The sequence below is a fragment of the Natrix helvetica genome (genome assembly GCF_964273705.1).
Source record: "Natrix helvetica genome assembly, chromosome: 4".
NCBI classification, from domain to species: Eukaryota; Metazoa; Chordata; class Lepidosauria; order Squamata; family Natricidae; genus Natrix; species Natrix helvetica.
Window position 1 is genome coordinate 63,904,056 of NC_138550.1, and position 20,036 is coordinate 63,924,091.

Here is a 20,036-nt window from a genome sequence, read left to right on the forward strand (position 1 = left end):
AGTAACCCACTCAGGTGGGGAGGGAGGGAAGCCCTGGCTTGCCCTTGTCACCGCCACCCTTGCTCCAGCAGCTGTCATAGTGCTGCTTCTGGCTGGTGTGGGAGTGGCTGCAGTGGTCAGCCAGTCACTCCTCCCCTTCCCCTTGTGGTTGCCACTGCTGCTGATCTTCTGGGGTGCCTGAACTTACCAGGCACTTCGGACTGCAGATGAGCCATGGGCTGGAGGGCTGGAGGCTGGAAGAAGCCCGCTCTGGTCGGTCAGTCAGGAAGCCCTGACCATAGCTCTGCTCCACTAAGAAGTGACAGCCGGGATCCCCTCTCCACGCCTTTTGGCATGCACAGCCATTGCTCTTCCTGTTGCTGGTTTTTGCACGTGCATGCCCACCAGAAACCAGACCACTAAGTGGCTGATGTGCATGCTGGAAATAAAAAAATCATGTTTTGCCTGTGCATGCCAACCGGGTGGCTTCTCTTCCACTTTCTAGCACTCCAATGCACATGAAGACCAGCTGCCTGTGCACCCAAACCTGGAAGAGCATCTGGTGATGGCTCCGCGCACCAGGAGAGATGGCTCTGTGTGCCACTTCTGGAATACTTGCCATAGGTTCGCCATCATGGGCCTAGAGAAACCCCCACCCACCTCCATGTCCATAACAGAATGGATAGCTTCATTACAGAAAAGATGGAACAATACTAAGAAAGCTTTAGCGGAAGCAGCTGAGAAATATAAAAAACAGGCAAACAAGCACAGGTCTCCCCAACCACCTTTTCAGATAGGTGATAAAGTGTATTTGTTAACTAAATACCTAAGATTGAGGTTACCGAACAAGAAATTCGATCTAAATTCATCAAGTCCTTTTCCTATAGGAGACGCCTAGAGAGCAAGTGGAGATCCTCCCGCTCCGAATCCGATCGAACACAGGTAAGAGCCTACTTAAGGACCTACCTTGTGGCAATAAGGGTGGCCAAGCATCAGTATTGTGCCACCCTTATAGCGTCCGCAGAGAACCGCCCTGCCGCCCTGTTTCGGGTGACCCGCTCCATGCTGTCGCAGGGACAGCGGGATCCCCCGTTGCAGGGCAGGGCAGAGGAGTTTGGGGCATACCTGCAGGATAAAATTGATCGGATCCGGAGGGAGTGGACCCACCCCAGTGTTCCAGAGGGGGCTTCCGAGGCTAGTCTTGAGATTCCACGCTGGGAGGAGTTTGACCCTGTTGTCACCGAAGATTTGGACAGGTTGCGCGGGCGACTGCGAGCCACCACATGTTTATTGGACCCGTGTCCCTCCTGGTTGGTACTGGCTTCCTGGGAGGGTACACGAGGCTGGCTACTGGGGCTGGTGAATGCTTCGTTGGGTGAGGGCCTTTTACCAACCGCCTTGAAAGAGGCGGTGGTGAGACCCCTGCTCAAGAAGCCTTCCCTGGACCCAGAGGAGCTAGCAAATTATCGTCCTGTCTCCAACCTTCCTTTTCTAGCGAAGGTTGTTGAGAGTGTGGTGGCTCAACAGTTCCCGCGTCACCTGGAGGAAGATGATTATCTAGACCCGCGCCAGTCCGGCTTCCGGCCCGGTCACAGTACTGAGACGGCCTTGGTCGCGTTGGTGGATGATCTCTGGAGGGCAAAGGATGGGGGTTGTTCCTCCATCCTTGTCCTATTAGATCTCTCGGCGGCTTTCGATACCATCGACCATGGTATCCTATTGCGCCGTCTGGAGGGGTTGGGGATCGGAGGCACCGTATTTCGGTGGTTCCGCTCCTACCTCTCTGGCCAGAGGCAATGTGTGTTGGCAGGGGAGCAGATGTCGACCCCGAGGCCCCTTACTTGTGGGGTCCCTCAGGGGTCGATCCTCTCACCTCTCCTGTTCAACACATATATGAAACCGCTGGGCGAGATCATCCGTGGTTTTGGGGTGGGATACCACCTGTACCCTGATGATACCCAGCTGTACATTTCCACCCCAAACCACCCCAACGAGGCCGTCGAAGGGATGTCCCGTTGTCTGGAAGCCGTGCGGGTCTGGATGGGTGACAACAGGCTCAGGCTCAACCCCTCCAAGACAGAGTGGCTGTGGCTCCCGGCGCCCCGATACAACCAGCACATTCCATCGCTGGCCATCGGGGATGAACAATTAGCCCCGGTGGAACGGGCACGCAATTTGGGCGTCCTCCTTGATGCCCGGCTGGCTATAGAAGATCATGTGGCAGCCGTGGCGAGGGGGACGTTCCACCAGGTTCGCCTGGTGCTCCAATTGCGTCCCCTTTTGGACCGGGGGGCCCTGCGCACAGTCACTCACGCGCTGGTGACGTCTCGTCTGGACTACTGTAATGCCCTCTACATGGGGCTCCCCTTGAGGTGCACCCGGAGACTGCAGTTGGTCCAGAATGCAGCCGCGTGGGTAATCATGGGGAGATCGAGGTTCTCCCATATAACACCTCTCCTGCGCGAGCTGCACTGGCTTCCTGTGGCCTACCGGGTGCGCTTCAAGGTGTTAGTCACCATCTTTAAAGCGCTCCATGGCATAGGGCCTAGTTATCTGCGGGATCATGTCCTGCCCCATACATCCCTGCGGCCCATTCACTCACACAGAGAGGGCCTTCTCCGGGTGCCGTCCTCTAGAGACTGTCAGAGGGCGGTGCCCAGGAGTAGGTCCTTCTCTGTGGCGGGTCCCACCCTTTGGAACGACCTCCCCCCAGACATCAGAACAACAACCGATCTCCGCTCCTTCCGCAGTAAACTGAAGACCCACCTGTTTCAGCTAGCCGGCCTGGCATAATCTCGACAACTGTTCCACCCCTTGGTTAATTTTAATTGTCAATGTTAGCTTTTAAACTTTTATTCTTATTGGGGTTTTAACTTCCCTGATTATTGTATTTATTTATTTTTACCTCCTCCTTTGTAGTCCGTAGACCGTTGCTTGTGTACGTCGCCCCGAGTCCCTGTGGGGAGAGGGGGCGACTAATAAGTGTGATAAAATAAATAAATAAATAAATATAGTGAAATTGATTAACCTTGCAACTGTCCAACTTAGCTTCCCTCAGATACTAGGGAAAATACATCTAGTTTTTCATAGCAGCTTATTGAAACCAGTGGTAGAATCTACTTTAAGACCTATACCAGCTTCCCCTCCTCATCCTATGAAAGCGCAGGGTGAAACTCATAATGAATTAAGAAGATTCTTGACTCTAGACTTCATTGTGGTCAGTTACAGTATTAAGTATTCTGGAAAGGATATCCTTTGTCAGAAGCTACCTTGGTAAAAGGTTGGGATGTAAAGGCTGATAGACTAGTGAAACAATTTCATGATAAATTTCCTGACAAGCCAAAGGGCCTCCTGGGGGAGGGGAGGAGAGATGATTAAGTGTTTTGATGGACATTACATTAACCCGCTTTGTGTTTTATCTATTTCATTTTCTTATGATACACTGACTTTTCCTAATCTGAAAGTCATCTATTGTATTGACATCAACTGTCAGAATTCTATGGACAGCATCACAGTGCTGCATTCTGAACCAACTGTCATTTTTGAAAACTCTTTAAGGGCAATCCAACATACAATATATTGCAGTAATTCAACTGTAGGTGACTAGATATGTATGATTGTAAATAGAGTCTCCTAATCTAGAAACGGGTAGAATTGGTGCTGTCTAAAGCTATCATCTGCTTGTTGAGAAAGAATTCTGAGGGCATATGGATCCCAAGATTGCACATTAGCTTTCAGGAAGGGATTGCAGCCCATCCTGCAGCTAATGATGGAAGATCTCCAGTTTCAGGATCACAGTGGTCCTGAAGTCATAATTATTCAGTCTTGCAGATTTTATTCTTCTCTACCGAGATCCACAGAGTCTCCAGAGATTGGAACTGCACGTTGGTAGCAAAATTTGGTCAGAGATGTAAATATGAGTACATATGATTATTCTTTACCTCATACCTTATCTAATTCTGAGAAATGAATTGCCTAAGTAGTTTATATTGATGTTAAGCAGAACTACAGAAATAGTAGAGCCCCAAGGTTACCGGCAAAGTGGACTTTCTCTATTCTTGTGCAAACAAGAAATTTGTTTTTCAAACTATATTTCTTTTAGTTTTATAAAACCAATACCTATTTTATGTGATACAATGTTAAAGAAAGGAATTTCCTAAGTCTGAAATATATTCAACACAAATTCTGCTCATAATACTGTTAAATATTTTGAGTTGATTTGGGGTTGCAGTTTAATTCCATGGCTGTCAAACTCCTGGCCTGTGGGCCAGATGTGTCACATGCTGGCCATCCCCACAGCCGGTTTAGCGACGGAGGGGGAAGTTTGGATACATCACATGATGCCACCATGATGATGTAAGTTTGACACCCCATTTCTAGTGCATGTCACAAGTGTCAACTACTTTCTAAAGAGAGTTACAGATACTGTATGTAAGTAGCAATATGAGGCAGTTGCTATATGTTCAACATGCACGAATTCAGTGTGTGTATATAGGTATGTGTTGTGGCCCAGCAGGAGCCGTTGGAGCTGCCACCAGACTCCGACAGCGAGGGTCCCTATGAGTCAGCTCTGGAAGATGTGGAGGACCCTGGACAGGGTTCCGACTCTGAGCAGGGCACAGAGGGGCTGGTTGGCCACCAGGAGGCGCCTGAGCCTTGGGCCAGTGGGGAGGAGACAAGGGAGTGTGCTCCTGACGTCATGCCTTGGAGCAGTGGGAAGGAAACAAGGGAGTGGTTTCTGGATGCTCGGCAACGGAGAGCTGATAGACGTAGAAACCAGCTAGGCACTTATTTCAAGAGATGATTGGATGCAGGTGATTGTAATCAGGCTCCTCTCAAGGCTAGTTAAGGAAGGGACTTTCCGACAGTTGTTTTGCAGGAATCAACTGATCATTAGAGTTGGAGACGCTCTCAGATCTGTGTCGTACCTTGGCAGGCTGGATTACTGCCAAGGTGGAATCTGGACCTCGGCAGGCTGGATTGCTGCCCAAAGTTTTATCTGGATCTTGGCAGACTGGATTGCTACCAAAATGTTTCGCTGTACCTGGATTGCTGCCAATTTTGTTATCTGGACCTCGGCAGGCTGGATTGTTGCCAAGGTTGAAACTGTATGTAATAAAACATCTTGCAGAGACTTTGTTTCGGAGTGACTTGGTATACAAGAGGAGGGGGTCAGAACAGGTATGTATTTGTAATTATGCACTTTTTAGTTTGTTTGCATTTTCATTTTCTTAAGTTGCTTCTCATTTTTCAAACAGTCTTTTTGTACAAGAAATAATTTATGAATGATAATGCTAGATCTGAAATTTCTTCCAGCTCTGACACTGTTATGATTGCTAAGTATGAATAGAGCTATTTTGAGGGATTTGTAATGGCAGCTGAAATAAAAAATAAATAAAACCTGCAGAGGAAGCAATAAAGAACAGTAAAATATATGATCACATCTATGAAATTTGAAATGTATGCAAAGTAGGCACTGATAATTTGAAACCCATAATTATTAGCAGAGCGAGCCTGTTGGTTTTTTCTCAGTCCATATATGCCTAAACATCTCATCTTCCAGTCAAATACAATCTGTCTTGCAGAACATACTGTGTAACTTACAGGAACAGCAGTGCTGAATGCACTTCAGAGTTGTTTTGAATACTATCTAGAAAGCTGCTACACATCACTTAAATCCATTAATCAAGGCATTCTGAAAACAGAGCCTTATATGTAGAACACATCGGATGCCCTATTATGGGAAGTCCGCTTGTTTAGAAGGAAGCATGTGTTAGTGATTCTGCGCAGATCCTGGAATTTGAAATATCTTGGGGCCTCAACAGAGCTCTGGCATCTATTACAGTGTCAGCTTAGCCGAAGTTAGAATCATGTTTTTCCTTATGCTGGATCTGTATCTGAGAGGAAGCTGCCTCGGTGTTGAATTCAATAAACAAATACTAAGGAATAAGTAGATTTTTGTTTATAATTCTGAGACTGGTAGAGTAGCACTTTCATTCTTAACAACCAGCACTGTTTTGTTGTTTTAAATGGCACTAGAACATTGGATATAGCATTCTAATAAAGTCTTCATTGGGCATCTGCTTTGGACTTCTGATGCTTTCATGCTGTGGTATGAGGAAGACAAAGAATGTAAGTACAATCTGAAATATATTATTATAGAGCTGAGTTCTAATAATTTTGTTGTAGATGACCAGAAAAGTCTTTTCACAGTATGCATCCTTGAATATTTTATTTCCAACAAGTCAAAAGAAAAGTGTCCAGAAAGCAAGAACTAGTACCTAGATATTATTTGTGATCAAATCCATTATGTTGACATACAGAGAGCAATGTTGACATATAGATTGCTCTTGTCACTGATCACAAATGCAAAATATTCTTAGACAAAGAAAAGCAAGGTCTATAAAATTGATTTTTCATTATTGTTTTAATATTCTATTCAGAATTCAAAGAACTAATTAGATGCTTTGAAGCATAATAGTATATGCTGCTTCACTACTTTGATTGATGGGGTTTTGCTCATCAAAATCTGTCACCACACCTTTTTTCTCACCCTTCCCATAGCTGAAATCTATCATTGCCTGAATATCATGTTCTTTTCTGTGCTTATAACTTTGTCACCAGGTTTAAAAAAATAATACTACAAGTAAATATAGGTTTAATAATTTGTAGAAAAATAGATTTGACATTCATACAACGTATGAATGTAATTTATTTATAGTGATAGATGCGGGAAAAGGTACCTGGTAAAAGAAATAGGATTTTTAAATATCTTCTCTCCTTTCCCTTCTTTTTCAAGCAGACATCCAGGAATTCAGTCATTATTAAAATAACTCAAGGTTTATATGTGGGACACTTTGTTTTTGGAGTAACTGAAATAGACTTGAAATTCATAGGGTGAACAGGCTTTCTTTGAAAGACTTTTTTTCTACCATGTTCTTTGTCTTTGATTTCTCATTCCACAAAAGCACTTGGCGTGGTGCATCAGTTACAATAATTATAGTCTTAAATATTTCAGCGTGGCTTTGAAGGATTAGATGAAATGGCTAAGATCTGAATAACTTTCCTGCCTCATGTGTTCAGTAATAAATAAAAATAAAGTTAAACAAAACTGACTCATTTTGTATGAGCAAATTTTAATTCTTTTTTTTTTTTAAACATAGTTCTGATGATGCCTTAATATCCTTATTTGCATGCCTGGAAGATTGTCCATCAGTAAAGTTGGCTATTTTAAGGTGAAGGGGTGGGTCAGGTGGGTGAGGTGTGATCTATAAATTCAGTGCCTTGTATTTTACCCATATTTTTACAGCAGAACAGAGGTAATATGGAACTTTTTGCTTTTATCACAATACCTTATGAAATATTAAATATTGCTGTGGACCTTGCTTTTGACTACTTAGGGCAAGTGAGTTTTTGACCTGGATAGAAATCATTTCTTGTAGAAAGTATTTGACACTTGGTCTTATTAATAATGAATAAAATTACTATTGATACTCACTTTCACAGTTCATTTTATACAGCTAAACTTTCCTCATTTGATAGAATTTTAGTAGACTTTCATTGTATAATCTATCTCTAGTTATATTTTATATTATTTTCGCTTTGGCTATGACTTGTACAACTTTGTGTTTCATAATTGGATTTTATTATGGGGTATTACATTGTTCTATTACTGCTATGTTGTATACAACTTTATAAACTTAAAATGAAAGCATTTTATATGCTTTTAAAATAAATAGTTGGGGTGGGGGGTAGGGGAGCAAGGATTGCAGTTATCCCTTGTGCATGAAAATATCCAGGGCTACCAATACATAAATGTTTTACTGACTGCCTAAATCAGTATCTGTTTTATAAAGACAGGTGATCTGGGACCTATTAATTAGAATACAGAGTAATAGAATTGGAGATCTTCTAATCGAATCCCCCGCTCAAGCAAGATACTTTATATCATTCTAGGCATATGGCTGTTCAATCTCTTTTTAAAAACCTCCAGTGATGGAGGTCCCACAACTAAACAAAACATTACACAAACTACCACATTTTTTGGAGTATAAGACACACTTTTCCCTCCTAAAAGAGGGTGAAAATTTGTGTGTCTTATACACTGAATGTAACTAAAAATGCGAGGCACGGAGGAGGCAATGGTCTGTGTCAATCCCTGCAGCCTGGAACATCTGATTGGGGGTATTCCTGGAGGCCGATCCACCCACCAATCAGCTGCTCATGCTGAATCAGGCTGCAATAATGTGCTGGCTGTTCGCTATTTGCTGCAAAGACGTGTCAGAGCTTGCAACAGCAATCACATTCAGAAAGCTAATTCAGCAGGATTCAGTAACTTTCCTTTATATATAATATAACACATTAAGTAAATATAGAATACCAAAGGCAGGTTTTCCAGTGTGGTAGTTCAGCAGAGGAGAGAGGTTTCACTTTCAGTTTTAGTTTCAGATATCAGCACAACATGCAGCTTTAGTACAGAACAAGCCACACCCTGACTCCTTGCTGCCTCCTTCCTTGTTGCTCACATAGCAAATGCAGTTTGTTTCCAAACAGCCCTCAACTCTCTCACACACTGACAGGATGCTAGCCAGATGAATCCAGTCTGTCAATTATACATGGCTTAAAATCACAATCTATAAACTGTGTGACTCGTAGTCAGTTTATTACTAAAAGGAAAAGAAATAAGCACTGCAAAGGATTTGCCACATTTGTTGTATAAAACAGCTATGGTGGGTTTGACATGTGTTTCTAATGAATCCCCAGTGATGCTTCACCTGCGCTGTAATTTCGAATTGTTTATCCTTAAGCAGCTACTGGAGATAAGCAGTGTCGGAATGGCCAGGATACCTAGAAATTATTAGAAAGATATGTTTTTTCCAAATCTCTCTGTAAAAGGAACATCGAAGGAGTATGTGACCCACAGTCTCCATTTCTCCTGAGCCACAGGAACAGAATATTCCAGTCATTTTAATATAAACCACATATATGTGAAATATTGTGATTAAAAACACCTGCATTTATAGTGTAGTTCAGTATATCACTATTTAGGAATACAGCTAAACTCCAGTGGGCTTACATTTTATTTGGCATGTTTTATAGCAGTTTTCGGAGAACTGAAAACAGGAATTCAACATTGTTATACTTTAGTTTTAAATGCTAAAATCTCTTTGATTAAGCTGTTGGAGGAAGTCAGCTAATGGAGTCAATGTTACTATTTCACATGTTGAATAAGCAATTTAAAGATTGAGCTAAAGCACCTAGAGAAGGAATAATGATGACCTTCATTTATTTTTTGCTCAGTAAGAGTTTGCTTTCTCAGAAAGCACTGCCATTGGCTTTGGAGACTTCATGTTCTTATCATAGCAGCTGATTTATAGTGGAGTATTTTCTTGTGAAGGTCATGGGCTTCAGTGTAGAAAAAAAGGTTTCCTCACTGAACCCAACTAAGTATAAACTTTTCATGAAAACATTTTTGCACAGATACTTATTAGCCTGTTTAGCATATTGCCTACAGATGATAAATTAAAAGACTTCTCTTGCAGAGAAGATTGGTTGATGTTGCTGGAGGTCTTTTCCCCCTGCTCCTTTGTTTGAGCTAATGGGTGTTATTTTATTCAAAAGCACAATACTATTGGTAAAACACTGGCATTTTTAAAAGTTATAACATATTATTTAAGAGAATGTATCTGATGAAAATACATGCAATGATTACTTGGTGGCTCAGTGGTTAGAATGAAATACTGCAAGCTACTTCTGCTGACTGCTGGCTGATTGAAATTTGTCAGTCCAAATCTCACCAGGTTCAAGGTTGACTCAGCCTTCCATCCTTCTGAGGTCGGTAAAATGAGGACCCAGATTGTTGGGGCAATAAGCTGACTCTGTAAACCGTTTAGAGAGGGCTGTAAAGCACTGTGAAGCAGTATGTAAATCTAAGTGCTATTGCTATTTAGAAGCATATGACCATTATGATTACTTGAAAAATTACTTCTTTTACTGCCTTTTAGAAGTTCTGACTTTTCTGCAGCAAACAACATAGACTTAATATATATGCAGGATCAGATTGATAACAACTACAAATGGTATACAAACCTTTTCACACAACAACATATATCTTTGTTATCAAGTACTCAAAAGATGTTGATAAATGTTTACAAACATAGAATCATAGAACTGGAAATAGAAACCTTTTCAATATATTCTTCTTTTGTAACAAAAATGTGTATAAATCTAGAATCCCCATGCTGAAATAATAACTGAAATGTAGACTGTAATATTTCTAATTTCAATATATCGATAAATGATGTGATTATAGCCTCAAAACAAAAATTCAGTTTCTTTACAATTTTCAATTTAAACCAATATTTTGCTTAAAAGCTCTTTGTAAAATTGATGCTATATCCAAATTTCAAAGATTGACTGAAAATGGTACTTCGAATTTGTCCTTAATATTTTGTGAAATGATGTTCTAAATTTTCCTGAAATTATTTAAGATTTCAAAAAGTAAAGCAGAAACCTTGAAAAAATTCTAGAAAATATATTTTCACCTAGGTTTTTTTAACAAATGGGGAAAATATTACCAAAACAGCTAATTGAAACAATCATTTTTATGGCTTTTCTTTGTTTCTTTTCTAAATGGAAATAATATATAAAGTTTCTATCCTATAAGATACAATTGACTTTATATATATATATGCTGGTTTTGTTGTATTCGGGTCTTTTCCCGTGTAAGGTTGAGATTGTCTTTGCAACGTTTCGGCAGGATCTCACCTGCCATCTTCAAGCTGTGGGCTTAAAATGTGATCGGAGCTGCCGTCTTTCTGTAAGTCTTGGTGGGAGGGGATGGGGTGCTGGCTTTGTTTCAGTAAGTGGAATGATTGGTTGTGTGGTTGTATCATGATTGGTAGATTGGTGCTGATTGGTGCAGGCTGTGTGTCCATCACCTCACACGTAGAAAACTCAATCCACTTCTCAGAAACAATAAAGAAACAAAACTTACAACCCAGTGACCTACTTGTGAGTTTCGATGTCATATCCCTCTTCACCCAAGTGCCTATAAAAGAAGCCTTGACAGCCATCCAGAAAAAACACAACCCCCCCAAACACATCCTGGACCTGACCAACCACTGCCTAACCAACACATACTTCATCCATAATGGACAAAGATACAAACAGATAGAAGGAGCACCCATGGGATCACCCCTCTCACCTGTCATTGCAAACTTATACATGGAACATTTTGAAACCAACGCCTTAGACAAATCTGAACACAAACCCAAACTCTGGCTTAGATATGTTGATGACACTTTCGTGATTTGGCCACATGGAAAAGAAAAACTGGACAACTTCCTCACACATCTCAACAACCTACACCCCAAAATACAATTCACCATGGAAATAGAAGCAAACAACCAACTTCCGTCTCTGGATGTCCTAATCTACAAAAAACCCAATGGCTCCCTAGGACACACCATCTACCAGAAAAAAAACACACACCAACCGCTACTTAAATGCACAATCCCATCACCACCCTGCACAGATCAACTCTGTAGTCAAGACCCTCATCTCCAGAACCAAACGCCTAGCCGACAAAGACCACCTGAAAACTGAATTACACAAACTCACAAATGTATTAATCTCCAATGGATTCCAAAGAAAAACAATCACCAACCTAATCCAAAAGGAGATTCCCCCAAAAAACCAAGATACAGAACAGGACAATGGCATCGCCCTCCTCCCTTACATCAAAGGCACCACAGATAAAATCAGCAAAATTCTCCACAAGCACAATATCAGGACAGCCTTCACCACCGACCAAAAAATAGCCAACATCTTAAGAAACCCCAAAGACAAAATCCAGCTAGAAAACCAAGGAGTCTACGAAATACCATGCAAAATCTGCCCAGCAATATACATAGGACAAAAAAACAGGAGAATAAATGCACGCATCACAGAACACAAAAACGCAGTAAGAAAAAAAGAAAAAACTTCTTCCCTTTTCCAGCACCTTAAAGCTACAGGACATGAAATCAACTTTGAAGGAGCCAGGTTAATCTCCAAAACAGAACACCTCCACAAGAGAATAATCATGGAAGCCATCGAAATAGAGAAACACCCCCACAGCATGAACAAACGTGATGATACCTCCCGCCTACCAAACATCTGGAAACCAGCCCTAGCCAACAAACGAACACCACCCACCACCCAAGCCGTTATAATACAAAACAACAATGCACACACAGCCTGCACCAATCAGCACCAATCTACCAATCATGATACAACCACACAACCAATCATTCCACTTACTGAAACAAAGCCAGCACCCCATCCCCTCCCACCAAGACTTACAGAAAGACAGCAGCTCCGATCACATTTTAAGCCCACAGCTTGAAGATGGCAGGTGAGATCCTGCCGAAACGTTGCAAAGACAATCTCAACCTGTATATATATATATATATGTATGTTACGGTGAAAGACCGAAATCTGGTGAATGTCGACATTCACCGGTGAAAGACCGAATATTTCATTACATTGTTTTACATTCGGACCTTCACCGGTGAATGTCGACATTCACATAGTCACTTGGTGTATGTCCGAAAATACCCTTATCCTCTCGACACCCTTACCCTAATCCCCTTACCCTAAGACCTCGGCTCCTCGCTTCCTTTTAAGCGTCTTCTATTCGCGGAGGTTTTTTTTTTTAAACCTGCGATCCTTAAGAAGACGCTTCAGGCTGCTGCTTCCAGCTTGGTGCTTCTAGCTTGGTGCTTCCAGGAGCAATGTGAGATCTCAGCCGGTTCCTCTTTTTAACTGCTAGTGGGGGTTTGTGCTGATTGGGTGGGAGCTTGGCTGCATTCTGATTGGATGGGGGCGTGTTCTGTTTGGGTGGGGGCCTGGTTGTGCTTGTGTTAGTCTGAGTTGCAGAAAATATCCACCATCCTGAGAAACCCCAAAGACAAAATAGAGTTAGAAAATCAAGGAGTATATGAAATCCCATGCACCACCTGCCCCACCACATACATCGGACAAACCAACAGAAGAATAAAGGCACGCATTGAAGAACACAAAAACTCAGTCAGAAAGGAGGAACCAACTTCTTCCCTGGTCCAACACCTCAAAGCCACAGGACATGATATAGACTTTAAAAAGACCAGAACTATTGCCAAAATTGAACACTTTAACAACAGAATAATCAGAGAAGCTATTGAGATAGAAAAATGACCACACAGCATGAATAAACGAGATGATACCTCCCGCCTACCAGCCATTTGGAAACCCGCCCTAACTGACAAACGAGTCCCTAACACTAAGAATGATACCAGACCCACACTCACGAAAACCACACAGGATGTCACTATCACACATCCACGCAAAAAGCAAGCCCAAACCCACACCGATAATGACCACAAACCAGAAGCCCGACCACAAACCAGAAGCCAGACCACAGCTGCATTATTAGCCACTTTAAACCCCTCCAATCCATACATGAAGCAAACTGATGCCCACCACGGAGATGTGGCACGACCACAAACGCGAAGCCAAACAACAGCAACGCAGCTCACCAGCTCAAATCCCTCTGCAACTCAGACTAACACAAGCACAACCAGGCCCCCACCCAAACAGAACACGCCCCCATCCAATCAGAGCACAGCCAAACTCCCATCCAATCAGAGCACAGCCAAGCCCCCTACCAATCAGAATACACCTCCACCCAATCAGAATGCAGCCAAGCTCCCACCCAATCAGCACAAACCCCCACTGGCAGTTAAAAAGAGGAACCGGCTGAGATCTCACATTGCTCCTGGAAGCACCAAGCCAGAAGCACCAAGCCGGAAGCAGCAGCCTGAAGATGATGAATGAGACTTCATCGAAACGTCGTGAAGATACTTCCAATTCTACGCGGGAGAAAACCCGAACAACCAAAGACATACATATATATGTATGTATGTATGTATGTATGTATGTATGTATGTATGTGTGTGTGTGTGTATATATATATATATATATATATATATATATATATATATATATATATATATATATATATATATATATATATACATACATACATACATACATACATACATATATATATACACATACATACATACATACATACATACATATATATATATATATATATATATATATGTTTTCTGAGGTTTTTGCGGGTGTTTGTATGTACGTCTTTGGTTCTTCGGGTTTTCTCCCGCATAGAATTGGAAGTATCTTCATGACGTTTCGATGAAGTCTCATTCATCATCTTCAGGCTGGTGGTATGTATAATTTGTTTTTGTAGATTTTCACGGGTGTAGGTATGCTGATTTTGTCGTATTCGGGTCTTTTCCCGTGTAAGATTGAGATTGTCTTTGCAACGTTTTGGCAAGATCTCACCTGCCATCTTCAGGCTTGGGCTTAAAATGGGAACGGAGCTGCCGGCTTTCTGTAAATCTTGGTGGGAGGGGATGGGGTGCTGGCTTTGTTTCAGTAAGTGGAATGATTGGTTGTGTGGTTGTATCATGATTGGTAGATTGGTGCTGATTGGTGCTGGCTGTGTGTGCATTGTTGTTTTGTATTGTAACGGCTTGGGTGGTGGATGGTGTTTGTTTGTTGGCTAGGGCTGGTTTTCAGATGTTTGGTAGGCGGGAGGTATCATCACGTTTATTCATGTTGTGGGGGTGTTTCTCTATTTCGATGGCTTCCATAATTATTCTCTGGTTGAGGTGTTCTGTTTTGGAGATTAACCTGGCTCCTTCAAAGTTGATTTCATGTCCTGTAGCTTTAAGGTGCTGGAAAAGGGAGGAAGTTTTTTCTTTTTTTCTTACTGCGTTCTTGTGTTCTGTGATGCGTGCATTTATCCTCCTGTTTGTTTGTCCTATATATATTGCCGGGCAGATTTTGCATGGTATTTCGTAGACTCCTTGGTTTTCTAGCTGGATTTTGTCTTTGGGGTTTCTTAAGATGTTGGCTGTTTTTTGGTCAATGGTGAAGACTGTCCTGATATTGTGCTTGTGGAGAATTTTGCTGATTTTATCTGTGGTGCCTTTGATGTAAGGGAGGAGGGCGATGCCCACACACCAACTGCTACCGCTATAAATAGAACAAGAGGGTGACAGAAAAAGAATAGACAAGGAACACAAGGTAACTAAAGTGGTATATAAATAGTACAATGAAACTAAATCAAGATTCTCTCAATGAATATAAATGTTCTAAATTCACCTGAAAAAAGAAGACAAACTTTGATAAAGTTACAAAAAATGAATATGGACATTGTGTGCCTCCAGGAGGTATACATTAAAAGTCAGCTTAACAAACTACTAGAACATCCAAATTTGGAAAACTATACACAGCATTATCACAACAAAAAAAGAGGGGAATTGCAATGTACATTAAAGATTGGATTAATGCTAAACAAATTTATGCAGATGAAGAGGGGAGAATCCTGTTGATAGAAATAGAAACAGAACAAAAAAAATACTTCTCATGGTGATATATGCACCAAATAAAAACCAAAAAGAATTTTACAAGAATTTCACAAAAAGATAACAGAAATAGAGTGCGAGAACATATGTAGACAGTAAATGCAGGGTCAATCAAAAAGGACTCAAATGTCTATACACCAATGCACAGAGTATGAGGAATAAACAGGGCGAATTAGAAATTCAAGAAAAGAGGGCAGATACAATATTATTGCCAATGCAGAAACTAGGTGGGATGAAACCGACAAATGGAACATACAGCTAGAAGGATTTAATTATTTAAAAGAAATAGACCAAATAAAAGAGGAGGTGGAGTTGCACTATAAATAAGAAATAACTACATCTCTACAGAAATAGAGCACAACAATGATGAGAACTATCTTGAATGCATTTGGGTCAATATTAAAGGTTGTGGGGGAAATGACATTGCCATAGGTCTATACTACAGGCCACCCAACCAAGCAGAGGAAGTAGATGAACTTTTTGCTAGTCAGCTAACTAAGGTATGTAGGAAGCACACCACAATAGTAATGGGAGATTTTAACTACCCTGACATCAACTGGGAAACAAACTCTGCACCAAGTGGAAGATCCAACAGGTTCTTAAGAAACCTAGCAGACAACTTTGTTTTCCAAAAAGTAGAGAAGGGAACAAGGGGATCAGCCATATTGGACTTAATTCTCACTAACAGAGAGGAAATGATAGAAGGTGTTGAAGCCATAGGAACCCTGGGGGCAAGTGACCATGCAATATTGGAATTCAACATTATCCAAACACAAGTAGTAGAACAAAGCCAAACTAGAGTCTTGGACGTTAAGAGAGCTAATTTCAATAAACTTAGAGAGAGCTTGGGAAAAATTCCATGGATGAGAATCCTCAAGGGGAAAACAACTCAAGAAGCTTGGGAAAATTTGAAAAATGAGATTACAAAAGCCCAGTCTAGCACAATACCAATGGGGAAGAAAAATAACAGCTCCCAAAAGAAACCAGCATGGCTGCATAAAGAACTATCTGACAAACTGAAAGACAAAAAAGGTAAGTATAAAAGGTGGAAGGAGGGGGACAGAACTAAGGCAGAATATCAGCAAATAGCCCGAGCCTGTAAAGATGAAGTGAGGAAAGCTAAGGCTCACAATGAAGAAAGGCTTGCCACAAAAGTAAAAATTAACAAGAAAAGCTTCTTCCAATATGTTAAAAACAAGAAAAAAAGTTAAGGAAACAATTGGTCCATTGCTAGGAGAAAGTGGCAAGAAGGTGACAAGCAACAGGGAGAAAGCAGAACTATTTAACTCATGTTTTCCATCTGTCTTTACACAAAGGGATAAAACAGTCCAAGCTATCAAAAGCAGCACCACAAAAATCAGATTAGGAACACAAATTGAAATAGGAAAGAAAATGGTAAGTGAGCACCTGTCTACCCTAGACGAGTTCAAATCACCAGGACCGGATGGATTACACCCCAGGGTTCTGAAGGAACTAGCAGACGAGATCTCAGAACCACTGAATTATATCTTTCAGAGATCCTGGAACACCGGGGAACTACCAGAGGACTGGAAAAGAGCTGATGTGGTTCCCATCTTCAAAAAAGGGAAATAAATAGATCCAGGAAACTACAGACCTATCAGCCTGACCTCAATACCAGGAAAGATTCTGGAAAAAATAATCAAGCAACGAATTTGCGAACACCTAGAAGCAAACAAAGTAATAGCCAAAAGTCAACATGGATTTGTCAAAAACAGATTATGCCAGACTAATCTTATTGCATTCTTTGATAATGTGATAAAATTAGTGGACCAGAGGAATGCCGTTGATATAGTTTACTTGGACTTCAGTAAGGTTTTTGATAAGGTAGACCATAACCTACTACTAGATAAAGTAGAAGAATGTGGGTTAGATAGCATCACCACCAGATGGATTCGTAACTGGCTGACCAACCGCACTCAACGTGTAGTCCTCAATGGAACTACATCTACATGGAGGGAAGTATGCAGTGGAGTACCCCAAGGCTCTGTTTTAGGCCCAGTACTCTTCAACATCTTCATCAATGATTTCGATGAGGGAATAAATGGGGAACTCATCAAATTTGCAGATGACACCAAGCTGGCAGGAATAGCCAACACTCCAGAAGATAGGCTTAAGATACAGAAGGATCTTGACAAATTTGAACATTGGGCACTATCTAATAAAATGAAATTCAATGGTGAAGAGAGTAAGGTTCTACATTTAGGCAACAAAAACGGAATGCACAGATACAGTATAGGTGGTACCGTGCTCAATAGTAGTAACTGTGAGAGGGATCTTGGAGTCCTAGTGGACAACCATTTAAATATGAGCCAACAGTGTGCAGCAGCTGCCAAAAAAGCCAACACAGTTCTAGGCTGCATCAACAGAGGGATAGAATCAAGATCACATGAAGTGTTAATACCACGTTATAATGCCTTGGTAAGGCCACACTTGGAATACTGCATTCAGTTCTGGTCGCCACGATGTAAAAAAGATGTGGAGACTCTAGAAAGAGTGCAGAGAAGAGCAACAAAGATGATTAGGGGACTGGAGACTAAAACATATGAAGAACGGTTGCAGGAACTGGGTATGTTTAGCTGAAGAGAAAGAAGGACTAGGGGAGATATGATAGCAGTGTTCCAATATCTCAGGGGTTGCCACAAAGAAGAGGGAGTCAAACTATTCTCCAAGGCACCTGAGGGTAGAACAAGAAGCAATGGGTGGAAACTAATGAAGGAGAGAAGCAACTTAGAACTGAGGAGAAACTTCCTGACAGTTAGAACATTAATCAGTGGAACAGCTTGCCTCTAGAAATTGTGAATGCCCCAACACTGGAAGTCTTTAAGAAGATGTTGGATACTTTTCAGTAGAAGAATATGTTGGATAGCCATCTGTTTGAAATGGTATAGGGTTTCCTGCCTAGGCAGGGGGTTGGACTAGAAGACCTCCAAGGTCCCTTCCAACTCTACTATTGTATTGTATTCTATTGTATTGTATTGTCTAATTGTCAATTTCAATGCAATAATAGACACCAAGAAAGATTATAAAAGCAACCAAAGAAATAAGAAAAAAAGAACATTACCAACCACATTCTTTGAAAAGGCGCAGGAACTGAGTCTATAAGATGTATGGTGAGAAAGAAACAGAAAACAAACAATACACATTTTATTCCAACCCACATAAATCATGGTCAAGGATAGATATGGTCTGGATGACGCAGGGAATGAGAAGAGATATAGAGGAGATTGAAATGATGAGGAACACTTGGGCAAACCATAATCCAATAAAAGTAATATGGAAAGGACAGGGGAAAAAAAGAGATGGACAATTAATCAAAGAATACTGAAAGATAAATATACAACAATGATAGAAAAAGAAATGAAATTCTTTTACAAAGTAAATAAAAGAAGAAGAAACATCACTACAAAGCTTATGGGATACTAAAAAGGCAATTATTAGGGGACTGACAATAGTATATTTGTCAAGAAAAATGAAGAAATGAAACAAAAACAAGAAACACTAGAGAAAGAACTCAAAAAATTGGAAGCAGACTTGCAAAAAGATCCACAAGAAATAAAAATAAAGGAAAAGAGAGAACTGATAAAACACAAATTGAATTTGATTGCACAAGAGGTGATGGCCCAGAAAATTAAATTTGCTAAACAAAATGTCTTTGAAAATGGAAACAAAGTAGGGAGATGGTTATCCCACAAATTGAAGAAAGAAAAAGAGAAAAAATAAAACACCAACTACAGGATGAAAAAGGAATTATACAACACCAGAAGGAGGAAAAAACATATGCAAAATTTCTTTGAAAAATTATACAATAAAAAAAACATAATGCAAGAAAATATTGAACGATATTTGAAGAAAAGGAATTTACAAGAAATTGAGGAGGCAAAAAAACAAATGTTAAACAGGAGAATCACAATGATGGAATTAACGGAAGCAATGAGGAGACAAAAGAACAATAAGACACTGGCCCGGATGAAATACCTGTAGAATTTTATAAAAATATACAAGAGCCATTAGAAACAGTAACATTCGACCTGTACACTTACAGAAGCCAGATTACCAAAAACATGGAGGGAAGCATATATAATACTCATATTTAAAGAAGATTCGGACCACCAACAAATAAAAAATTACAGACCAATTTCATTATTGAATATAGACTATAAAATATTCACATTGATAATGGTGGAATGGCTTAAAAAAATTAAATGAAATCATTAATGCAGACCAAAATGGCTTTTGCCGAAATGACAGTTAAAAAATAACATCAGAGTAATTATGAACACATTAGAATACTACGAAGAACACCCAGGAAAACAAGCAGCACTGGTCTTTCTAGATGCCCAAAAGGCCTTGACAATCTAAATTGGCAGTTTATTATTACACAGTTAAAAACTATGAGAAACTATGAAACTTTATAAAGATGATTGGTACAATATATTTGACACAAACAGCAAAAGTAATAATAAATGGAGATGTCACAGAAGAATTTAATATTTGGAAAGGAGTAAGGCAAGGATGTCCATTATCGCCCTTATTATTTATCCTAACACTAGAGGTGCT

General features: G+C 40.7%; 1 protein-coding gene across 2 annotated transcripts in view; it reads left to right on the top strand.

The window, feature by feature from the left end:
- DMD (dystrophin) overlaps positions 1–20,036 on the top strand; it is a 1,188,090-nt gene that overhangs the window by 125,672 nt on the left and 1,042,382 nt on the right. Inside the window, exon 1 of one of the 2 annotated variants that reach the window (XM_081951524.1) lies at positions 5,836–6,111. The exons of the other annotated variant lie outside the window; for it this stretch is intronic. Within the exon in view, the coding sequence (XP_081807650.1) occupies positions 6,084–6,111 (28 nt within the window). The 5' untranslated portion in view covers positions 5,836–6,083. Of the gene's footprint in view, positions 1–5,835; positions 6,112–20,036 lie in introns of those variants that run through there. 2 annotated transcript variants of the gene reach the window in all.